This window comes from Rhinolophus ferrumequinum, chromosome 10, assembly GCF_004115265.2.
Source record: "Rhinolophus ferrumequinum isolate MPI-CBG mRhiFer1 chromosome 10, mRhiFer1_v1.p, whole genome shotgun sequence".
NCBI classification, from domain to species: Eukaryota; Metazoa; Chordata; class Mammalia; order Chiroptera; family Rhinolophidae; genus Rhinolophus; species Rhinolophus ferrumequinum.
In genome coordinates, this window is record NC_046293.1 from 43,684,838 (window position 1) to 43,696,857 (window position 12,020).

A 12,020-nucleotide genomic window follows, 5' to 3' on the forward strand; every position below is an offset into this window, starting at 1 on the left:
CTTTGGTGTCAGCAGAATTTGGCCACAATAAAAGGACCGGCCTGCTGCTTGGGAGGGACTGGAGGTGGTCTCTCTGGTTTAGGCAGCAATGCCTTCAGTCATTTAGTCAGCAGTAGTCACCTTGCTTTTGCTGTGGCAGAAACATGGGCAATCCCCCATTCACAAATATTTATTGACTATCTGCATGAATTCACAAGTTGTCGAAACTCTAAGGATAAAGTAGTGAGAAAAACTTATGGAGTATCATGGGGCTGATAATCTAATCAATGCAGAGCAGAAAAAAAATAAAGCTAGTTTCTACTCGGTAGCCAAAGAATACTTTGGGGGGTAGGGAGAGAGGAAGCACATGTGATATACATCCTGGGAACTTCAGGCATGTTTGGAAGAACATGAGGGCCTGACGTTGGCCCAGAGCAGGAGCTGACAGCTCCTGAGAACTGCTGTGTTGGCTGTGAGTCTCCATGGATCCCCAGTCTGGTGTGGCCAACAAAATGTGGATTGCATTTTATGATGTGCAAATTAACTGTGTAGGAATCCATGTGTAGTTCTCAGTTTTTAGAACAAGACTTCTCATGTTGTTGTTTTTAAGTCATGAGTTAAAGAGACTCTTATCTGAAGTTTCATTATGCTCTTAACCAAAGCAAATTCTAGTAACCACTGCAATTGATCTGGGCCTCAGACTTGCCACATCGTTGGGTGCTTTCTCTTTCTGTCTCCACAAAGTGATGCCTTTACATGGCCCAGTCCTTCCTGATGAGAATTGTCTGAGTGATACAGTTATGTGTTTGAATCTCAGCTCCGACTCTTAGGTAATTTATAACTTCTCTAACACTATTTCTTGAAAAATAGGAATAATAGCTGCCTCTTAGGGTTGTTGAGGTTAAACAAATTATACATGTAAAATGTCTTGCATAAAGTAGGATTCTGAGGTGCTCACTAAATTTTGTCTCCTTTTATTTCCTGTGTACCCACCTAACTGTGGCAAGAAATCCTTCCTGCTCTACATAATCATTGCTGAATGCTGAGGAAAACGGCTTTACGTTCACCCAGGATGTTTACATAATGCACTTGAGTGAGAAGTATGAAGAAGTAACACACACTGGAGAAGCGCAGTCACTCTCTCATGGTTAGTTCTACATTTGAAAGCTATGGTTTTTCCCTTTCCTTCTTTTTTTTTCCGCTATAGCAAAGTGCACAGGGCATTCTGTTTCCTCATACCAAACTATTAATCTATATATGTTCTTTTAAAAGTTATTTTCATTTAACTTTTTAATCCATCTGGAATTTGTTTTGGTGTCTGCTGTAATTATCAATGTCCATTTTACTTTTTTCTTCTCAGGAAGTTGGCCAAATGTTCCGACACCATTTTATTCTCCACTGAACACTACCTCTATCATGAATTTGTGCTTGTTAGCCTTCCTTTTCAGTCATGTTAATTATCTGAAGAGTTAATAAGTCTTGGATTTTAGTTAATCAATTAAGCATTTGTGAAAGCTAAAAGGGTACTTTGCCCTACCTCTGCAGTCCTGTGGGAGAATACTCCCAGCAGGGAATTCATGTTCCCACATCGCCGACCGCTATTCTGGCTAACATAGAGTAGGCAATAACTAGGCAATAGATGGAGGAAGGAATTGAGGAAAAGAAGACACACCTTTTTATTTAGTTTTCTTGGGAAGGAAGCTAGGTTTTGATATTTTGCAAGATAATAATCCAGTAGACTGGGAAGGAGAAACTGATGCAGGGGAATGGGAAGGAAAGCATGAAATGGAGAATCCTTAGGAATGCTTGAGATACTGATTGGTTTAGTCCGAAGTTGAAACATGTTCAGAAACCAGTTAGGAAAGGACATACTGCAGGTATGATAAAGATGACAAAGTTGAGAGTTTTTTGTTTTGTTTTCATTATGGGAAATCTTACACAGAAGAAATAGTACTATAGACCACATGAAGTCATTGCGTGTCTTTGACAATCATCAATTCGAAAGTTGGTATTGTCTCATCTCTACGTCCTCCCATTTCACACTGTTCCCCACCACTGGATTCCTTTGAAGCAAATCCTAACCATTCTGTCATTCCAACTGCAAATATTTCAGCATTTGTCTATAAAAGACAAAAAGTCTTTATGACAACAAAGCACATTCACAACATTCAGGTTGAATTTGAATCTGCAATTTTACTAATCTAGTGTATTAAGGAAGCCTAGCTCATCTTGATTAAAATGGTAAAGTGCAAAGATCCTATAACTGGGCTTTAGGAGACCTACCTGGGTTTAAGTGATGGCCCTCAACTTCCTATCGGTGAGTCCAACAACGCTCTTCTCTTATCAGCTCTAAATCTCAATTTCCCTGTTAGTAAAAGAAGGATAAGTGGCTGTCTTATCCATTTCAGAATTGTCCTCAGGATGAGGTAACAGAATTGAAAACAAACCATTCAAAATTGTGAAATATTAAAACTTTCAGTTCAGTCCTCTCCTTTGTCAATGACGCCCAGCACAAATCATCTAAAGGCAGTAGATGGTCTTTGTTTAGCCTTGTCTCCAGTGTTTCCTGGTAGATTTCTCTTTGTGAAAAACACATTACTTTGGTACTGTTTTTTGTTTTTTTAACGTTAGGTTTATAGATGCTCATAATCATAAGTAATTTTGAATGCCAAGAGAACAATGCCTTGATTGCTGTCTTTCACCTTTTCTGGTTTCACCTTTTCCTTTCAATTTACCCTGTGTTTCTCTTGTGCCCCAATTATCAGGATCCTACTGAGTGCAAACTCAAATTTTCAAAAGTTTATTTGGTGGCCTTTTGGCCAACAGAGCTTCAGATAATTAATAAAGAAAAAAAATTATTTCCTCCTTTACAAACGGCCACAACAATCATAGAAAAGTATTTAGATAGCCGTACTTTGATTACAAAAATCTCTTTCCATCCTTGAGGGGAAATTACTCATCTCCCCATAGGGGGAACTCTATAAAGAGAATGTTTTCCAAAAAGGGGCCAACTGGGCGGTGTCCTCTTTTCCCAACGCCCAGATTTCTATTCTTAGATCTGGAGATAGGAGGCGGCTTTCATTTTTCCTCTTCCTAGTTTCCAGACCTTCTGCGGGACTGAGGGCGCTCAGGCCGGCGGCTCGCAGCGGGTGACCGGCTAGGTTGCAGATTGCACTCCTCCTCCAGCCGCTGCTGGGCTCCGGGCCTGGGGAGTCCGCCGAGTCCCCTGAGTCGGTTTCTTCTTGCACGATTCCCGGCCGGACCGCCCCGGCGGGTGGGATCCGGTCTGTCGGGGCCCGCCCGGGGATCACGGTCACGGTCACCTCGGCCAGGCCCCGCTCAAGCTGCGTCCCTGCTGCCCGCTAAGGTTCTGCACAGCGCCTTGCCCTGGCGAGCCTCTCTCAGGCCCCTGAGCTCATTTTTTGGGCCTGGGTTGGGCAAGAGGAAGCAGAGGAGGAGGGCTCAGGGCTGGCAGGACAGCGCCGGGTGGGGAGCCGCCGCCTTCCTCATAAACAGGCGGGCGTGGGTGCGGATGGGGCGGGCGGGTAGCACGGGCTGCCGGCTGTGAGCCGTGCTCTCCTCGGGAGCAGTGACCCGCGCCGCTGCCCCTTCCCTGAGCAGACGGCCTTGGTGCGGGAGGGGCGGCCTGTTGGGAGCAGGGTCCATCATGGCCAGTGGCAGCTGTCAGGGGTGCGAGGAGGAGGACGAAGAAACTTTGAAGAAGTTGATAGTCAGGCTGAACAATGTCCAGGAAGGAAAACAGATAGAGACACTGGTCCAAATTCTGGAGGACATGCTGCTGTTCACCTACGCTGACCACGGTAATCATTTGCGAGGAAACTGTTCCTTTATTACACTCCCTCCCCCCGCCTCTTTTGCAAACTGTCTCCCCTACACTTTGCGCAAACGTGGACCCTTGGGAAGCCACAAACTCTACTCCTTAGGGCAAAAAGGAGCTGAGAATTCTCGGAAGGTATTGCGCTCACTTCTTTTGCTCTCTCCCCCTTTTTCATACTTAACGGGTGCTGTGAACCGTGACTTGGCTTCTTTTCCCCCACCCCCTTCTTTTCCAGCCTCCAAGTTATTTCAAGGCAAAAATATCCACGTGCCTCTGCTGTTCGTCTTGGACTCGTATATGAGGGTGGCTAGTGTGCAGCAGGTAAAGGAGTTGTTTTCATTTCTCCCATTTCCCCTTTTCTTTGGAAATACTTTTATGTCAATGTTATATGCCCAGAGCTCTGGGTTAGTTCTGAGATTTGGCTTGACATATCAATGACTGTGATTTTAAGATGGAAGCGTTGTCAAATCATTGTCAAAAGATAACTGGTGTAAAAGGGTCCACTGTGTGCTCCCTAATTGTCTTTAAGAAGTAACTTTATACAATTGACTGAATATGGATGGTGGTAAGGGGAATAATAATGGAGTGAAGTTGAGTTCTGTTATTGGCTACTTAAGTTCATCAGTGTTTAACTCAAATTGTTCTAAGAATCTTCCGAATGTACAGCATGCCCTAGAGATGACACCATTGTGAATAGTTTGCGAAAGGGGAATAATTAACAGTAATAAAATTAATAATCAATGAATAAAATGAAGTAACTTACAAACTTTCATAGGGTTAGGTTTTTTTTTTTAATTTGAAGATAGATTCTAGCCTTCTTTAGTTGTAGTATATCTTGTATTAGCTAAAGAAAGTGATTTATGATTCCCCTATAAGTCGATATTTTCAACCTTTTTCATATCATGTGAATCTAGAAGTGAAACTTAGAGTCTTCACCACAGGAAACCCATAAATTTGCTAAATACATTCGATATATCGAAAAAGGAGGCCTAACAAGATAATTAAGGATGATTTACAGTCAAAACAGCATTACTGCCTAACGTGTTAACTTCTTTTGTAGGTTTTGAGATTTAGAGAACTGAAATCAGTTTTGTCATTTGTCTGTAAGGTCCTGAAGGGAAAGATAATTGAACTTTGAACTCCACTGAGGTGCAGTCAGAAAGCCAATGTTTTAATACCTACTAGACAGATGTAAGAGTTATTTGGATCTCTAAATCTGTGTCTATCTACCTTTACCTTTATGATTATCTCTGTATCAGCTGTGTCTAATCTGGGTGAACCATATACTTAGCCTGTTTTATATGAGGATATTTATATCTGGGATAAATGGTTACTTTTATTTTTTTCAACTGAAGTATTTCCCATCTGACTTGATTTTCCGGTTGTTAGCATACAAAACCGAAAAGATGGAAGCATGATAAAGACACTGTCCTTTTTAGCACCCAAAGTCTGAATTTTGCCCATGAAATATGAGTCACTTTTTAGCACTGGTCCACTGTGCTTTCCATCCACATCGTCCCTGCTTACTTGCCTCGGGTGTTCAAAAGTCCTTGTCTGACAGCATCCTTGGATTCTATGCTTGGTAGAGTCACCCCTGCTGGGTGCCACTCAGAACAATTGGACCCTGAGTGGGCTTTGATCTGCAGGATCCAAAGAGGGCAGTGCTAGATGTCAGAACCCAAGGAGCTTGGAACATACTCACCACCTAATTCTTCATTTTCAGAACTGTGCAAGCTTGGGCATGTTTGTCTGGAGTAGTTATGAATATCACTCAATATCCTTGCCCAGGGGTTACCAGAGACAAAGTATGGAAGAAACTAAGGACTTGTCTTCTGATTTAGTCATTTAATGGAATAGAATTATTCGTTTCAGCACCATATGTGTATTAGTTTGCCAAGGGCATTATGTATGTTACATCATTTCATTCTCACTGGAATCTCACTGACCTGTCAGAAATCTCACTGTATATTTTTTCCTCAGAGTAAGTAGCTCATTTAGAATCACAGAGCTACTGATAGAGCCAGCACATACGTTCAAAATTTCTTTCCATCTTACAATCCACTACCTGCTGAATTCACATGCTTTTCGTGAAAGTAAAAACACAGTGGTTTGGTACCAATATTGTGGTTATGCTAGGTACAGTGACATTATCAATTTTAATTATCATTGGTCTTATCAAAGGGCTGTACAGATGGGTCTCTCACTGATATTTTAATACTTCACTTAAAAGAAAGTGTTTTTTTTCCTTCAAATTTCTTCATATTACTGGTGTAATTAATATAGATATCCTTTTGTTCTTTACATGTTGAATTAGCTGAAAGTGTTAAATGAAAGACTCGTAATCGAAAGTAAATATTAAGGTTTGTTTCCAGAATTCACTTAACATGATAGTCCAGACTCTGAATTTTTATTTTCAAGGTCTTTTCATATTTTATTCATGCTCCTTAATAAATGACAATCTTTAGAGGTTGGTAGTTAGGCTAGCTGTCCTAATACTTTGTTTTTTTCCTTCCAGTCATCTGACCATTTCTCTGTGCTCTTCAATTTTACATTACTTCTTTTTACCCACACAGTTCAACCTTTGAAGGGAGTGAAATAAATGAAGGTGACTAAATTTTTCTTTAATCCCTACACTCTATCCCATTGTGCATTAATTAGATCCTTGAGTTTACAGACTAATTATAATATAATAAAGTGAAACTACCAATTTAACTGTATTGTTACTGTGCAGGATGGGAAGCTTCTCTCTTTGAAAGATAAGTTTTAATTGAATAGATTAATAGATCAATTGCTACCTCTGCTTTGCTGCCAGCAATTCTGTTTAACCATAGAACCTCAGTTGCCTCAATCTTTTTGCAAAGCAATTTCTGATGCTGCTTCACCAACCAAAATAAAACCCGTTTTCTCCTTGAGGCAGCCATGCAGGTGAAAAGACGAGTGTAGCATCCTATGTGATTTATGATTTATTTCCCACCAGAAGCTGTTCCAAATGTTATTTTCTTAAATACTTGGAGGGAAAAAGTCTCAATGTATTTTATGAATGCACAAAAATAGCCAGTTTCTATGACAGCTGGATTGTCAATGTCTGTTCAGCTTACATGAAGGAGGATGTCCTACTTAAACGTAAGAAAAATAGCTGTCAGAAGTTGCTGCCTTTTTAAGCAATTTGGAAGTATGCAAAAGGAAGTAATGACAGAGTAAAGCAATTCATGCTTAATCCAGAAAAGATCCAGAAGTAATATTGTAAAGAGATTTTGTGTAATCATTTCTATCTTGTGAAATATCCCTTATTTATTCCTGTAAACAAGTAAGAAACTTGTGCCATTAGTATTTATTGGATGCGTGGAAGTTTCTCACCTCGTCATTCAACTCTGCATCACTCAACTCCACTTACGCATCCAATCTTATTTAGCAGCAGTCCCCTTCCCCTACAGCTGTCACCTTACGGTTTAGTTCCTTACTTTCCTCATAGCTCATCAGTTTTAGAAGGTTCCGTTTCCCTGTTTTAAATGACCAAATTTATAATGTTTTTGAAATCTGGCTCAAGTCCTACTTTTTCTATATTATACTCTTCTCTGAGTAATTCTGGCTGACAGTGAATACCACTCTCAGGATTCATATTATGTTGGTATTTATCACACATCATATGTAAACACTTTTTCATTCATCTCTAGCTAGATGCTACATATATATGCATTTTTCTGTTTTATTTTTATGACCAAATCAGGCATAGGTCTGTAATATAATAAAAACAATTGAAGATTCCTTAAATTTAGAGAGGGATAGATAGCAGGAAAAGTGAGTTTAATTTCTAGTTTGGAATTAAGAATATCATATTTTTAAAATAATTGTATTTTAAAAACCATTTTTTTTTAGAAGTAAAGAGCAGCTATTCAAGTTGGTGTCATCTGTAAATGGATTGAATGAAGATAGATTTAAAATGCATCAGTAAGATAGTATTTCATTTGGAAATGTGAAAGGGCCTAGGGACATTCATGATGTCTAGACCTTATCAGCTCATATTTACATATTGTTAAGAAATCTGGAGGGACCCAATGAAAAATCCTACCTCCTCTTTATCTTATAATGCCTTTTTCTTTTTCTGTAATGGATGTTACATTGTCTTTAGATGATGACACTATTTCTCTTGCCAGTTGTGCTAAGTCCATTACCTGGGAAGCAGTCTTTCCTGATAACTTACACTTTGCCGTAAATATCTCCAACTTCCTCTGATCCTCCATTCCCAACCACTTCATTTTTTTCCCTATAATTAAAATCCTAAATATTTAGAAGAAATTCTGTCAGGTGGATATGACTTAAATAGTACTAAGGCCTGAGGATAGCCTTTCTTGTACTTCATAATCTTGGCATGTCTTCTAAAAGTATTTTTTGTGTTTTATTTTATTTCTTTTTATTTAGGCAGTAGGCACGGCTATTTCCTTCATTGTTCATGTATATTATAATGTTTTTATATGCCCTTCTCGCATGATTTTTGGAGAAAGATGTATTCTAAGTTTATGGTTTGCTTTTCTCAGTAAGCATTTTAGGATACCATTTTGTTTTAAAATAATTATTTAAAAATAGAGAACATTATGTTAAGTGAAATAAGTCAGACAGAGAAAGATAAGTACCATATGATCTCACTTATTTGCGGAATCTAAAGAAAAGAATAAGTGAATGAACTAATCAGAAACAGTTTTGGAGACAAAGAGGAAAAACTGAGGGTTGCTAGATGGGCGGGAGGGGTGGGGGTTGGGGGGGGAGGGTGAGGGGATTGGAGGGCAGTCGGTGACCACAGGATGGCCACGGGTTTGAAAATTAATCTGGGGAACGTAATTTGGTGGTTACCAGAGGGTAAGGGGGTTGGGGGGTGGGGGATGAGGGTGAGGGGGATCAAATGTATGGTGATGGAAGGGGAGCTGACTCTGGGTGGTGAACACACAGTGTGATTTATGGATGATGTGATACAGAATTGCACACCTGAAATCTATGTAATTTTACTAACAATTGTCACCCCAATAAATTAAAAAATAAAATTAAAAAAAAATAATGTCGTCATTTGTTCTACTAAGAATGAAGAGATTTGTGTTTGACTGAATGTATCCCATTAGCATGTTTAAAAAAATGTGAATATTTGGCTCTCTTGCTTTCAGGTGGGTTGGTCACTTCTATGCAAATTAATAGAAATCTGTCCAAATACAATGCAAAGCTTAACGGGACCCCAGGATATCGGACATGATTGGGAAGTCCTTGGGGTTCACCAGTAAGTATGACAGATGTGTCAAAACAAACTGCATTAAATACTGCTCTGTACATTTACCAACCCTTTCTTTGATATATTTGTAATCCAAGCCAATCTCATAAAATCCTTTAAAATACAAGGATATTTTTCTTTGAATCAATGATTTACATTTATAGAGAGCTTTTAACTCAGAAGTATAGTATCTAATTGAATTAAAAACTAACATTTTAGGTAAAATGTCAGGTATTATTATTATATTACTGATATAATAATACAATTATACAATTGGTTAAATTGTAGATTTTTGGTGACTACTTATAAATTCAAACCAAGAAGAATTTTTCACTTTTTAATTGTACAACTGATACAAACCACTAGTTCTTTAAAAAGTATGGGAACTAAACGTTATTCCTATAAATAGAAATTTAGAAGTTTATGCTATACTGTCTTTGCAAAGTAGATGTACGTATATTCACATATATATTTAATGAGCTTAAACCACAGCTTTCAAAATGAAGAAAAAAGAAGAAATTACTTTTCTGCAGCCAGGTCTTGATAGCTATTTTATCAGCATCATAATGACTTCTTAGATGAGATTATTTCTTTAACCAAAATTAGTTAAGAAAAAATTTTCTGAAGAAAAATCTGTGTACAGGAAAATTCTCTTTGGATAACTTTGTTTCTGGACATTTAACAAATATATTCTGTCATTAATTTTAGATGTGCTTTTTATACCTAATGTGACTTTTCTGTACTAAGGAAATGCATATTACTTGTGAAAAATGTAATGTATGCAAAATGAAATTTTACACTTTTGTGTTGTTTATTAGTATCAACTGTAGCTCCAAATTTAGACAAATAAGAGCTGTTTGTTCACATGAGCATACTAGTCCTTATATATTTTTCCATTTTTGATACGTACTGGTATGTGTTGCTTTTCTTCAGTTTCTAGCATCTAAAGAGTGTGTTTTGAGCATATTTACAATTAATATATATTCTCATCTCCAAACTAATCTCTGAACTTTTATGAGTCAGTTCTAAAGTAGATAGCATTTAATGAGGAATTATGCAAAATATACCTGTAATTAATAATTATAATCTTATGTGTCTCTTGGTTTGGTTGAGAATTTCTAAGATCCCCAAAGATCAGGAAATCTATAATCTTTGAGAGTGATGGAAAACACATCTGGTCATATTCTAATACAAACCAAGTATTCAAATTAAGTTGCATAAACATTTCCACAGGGAGTCTCATTTACTCATTCATTCATTCAGTAACTCATTCACTCATTCATTCATTCATTTATTCTTTACTCATCAAATGTTTATTATGCATTTGAAGCTATGGATGTCGCCAGGCTCTGTCTGCTTCTTACAATGTAAAGCCAAACAATACTGGGTAGGAATAGATTAAAGATTGTATATTTTAGACTGATAACTCAGGAACTCAAATTTAATGAATTTGGACTAATAGAATGCTATTGCTATACTAGGTTCACTTTGTATTATAAAATATTACCAATTTCGCTTTTAAAAATAATAAAAATCAATAATTTAAATATTCAAATGGATTTTTAATTTATATACACAGACTAACATCTTTATTATGTCTCTCAATATTTTAATACATCGTTATGCATTACGTATAATTCATAAGTTTATATCACACATAAAAATGGGCTTGATCTCTTGATGAATATTACTCTTTATGATATTTTAGATATAGAGTTGGGTGAAAATAATTAATAACTCAATTCAAACATTGAGAGGAAAAAGTTACAACTTTTCTATTGAGACTCACAGTGATTCCTTGTTAATTGTCATAAGCCTAGCTCAGGTTTAGAGGAAGAAAAAAATACACAAGCTTCAATATGGGGAGTGAAATACAAAGAGATGAATAAAAATATAGGTGAGTAAAAAACAGTAGCTAAAAAAGCAAATGTCTGGTGTGATATTTCACTCATCTTGATGTTTTTTTTTTGTAATTACAGACTGATTATTAAAATGCTCACAGTTCATAATGCCAGTATGAGCCTGTCAACAGTTGGATTGAAGGCTTTAGATCTCCTCCTAAGTTCAGGTAATATAATAACACATATATTTTTAATGTTGATTCAAATTTTAAAAAAATTAAGTCACTTACTCAATGTGTTTTATTGTCTTTTAAAAGTATAAAAACATAATGCAACTTAAATTATTGATGATTTCCAAAATTATTTCTGTTTCCATTTCTCTCATCTCTTTTCTCTTCACTTTTTCTTTTAGAAATCTTACCCAATATCTGGGCTTTCAGCATCACCTTATGTATTGCTACTCCCAAATCTATATTTCTAGCGCCAGCTTTGCTCCCAAAATCTAGTCCCACGTTTCACATTCCCATTAGTTTGTTGGCTATACATGTCCTTGTCATTATTACATGTTTCTTCATTATATTTCTAATATGTTTTCTATAATATATTTTATAGGATATGATATAAGAATATTTAAAAAAATATGTAACATTACTTCTTGAGTGCTTGATAGAAAGGCAATTTACACGGGAGCTAATCATGAAGGATAGGGAGATAATTCCTTCAAAGTGGTGGAGAATGCTTTAGGTCAAAACAATAGCATGTACAGAGTTGAGAGACCTGGAAGGATAGAAAGCATGATAGAGGCCAGACATGTGGGTTCGAAGATTGTAAATGCCCTTGTTGGCCCTGCTAAACAATGAAGACCCAGTAGGAGGGAGAAAAAGAAAGAAAGAAGGGAAAGATGAGAGTATGAAGGAAGAGGAATAGGAAAGGCCAGAATGTACTCACCACTTCACCACAGCCTTTTATTAAAATATATAATGGGGTGTACTAACTAGTCTTAACCCTGATTTATTTTAAACTCATCCTTAGGAGTTTTTTTTGTTGTTGTTTATTTGTTTTTAAATTCATTCTCCCTTTAGCAATGGCCAGGAAGCTAAGAGTTTTA

The 12,020-nt window shown here is 37.2% G+C and overlaps 1 protein-coding gene across 2 annotated transcripts in view; it reads left to right on the forward strand.

Annotated features, from left to right (window-relative positions):
- The first annotated feature begins 3,513 nt into the window (after nucleotides 1-3,513).
- Nucleotides 3,514-12,020, forward strand: part of LRRK2 (leucine rich repeat kinase 2) — a 124,934-nt gene continuing 116,427 nt past the window's right edge. For both annotated transcript variants that reach the window (XM_033118152.1, XM_033118153.1), the window contains exons 1-4: nucleotides 3,514-3,800; nucleotides 4,053-4,138; nucleotides 8,971-9,080; nucleotides 11,051-11,139. In XM_033118152.1, coding sequence (XP_032974043.1) covers nucleotides 3,647-3,800; nucleotides 4,053-4,138; nucleotides 8,971-9,080; nucleotides 11,051-11,139 — 439 coding nt within the window. In that variant the 5' untranslated portion in view covers nucleotides 3,514-3,646. The remainder of the gene's footprint in view (nucleotides 3,801-4,052; nucleotides 4,139-8,970; nucleotides 9,081-11,050; nucleotides 11,140-12,020) is intronic.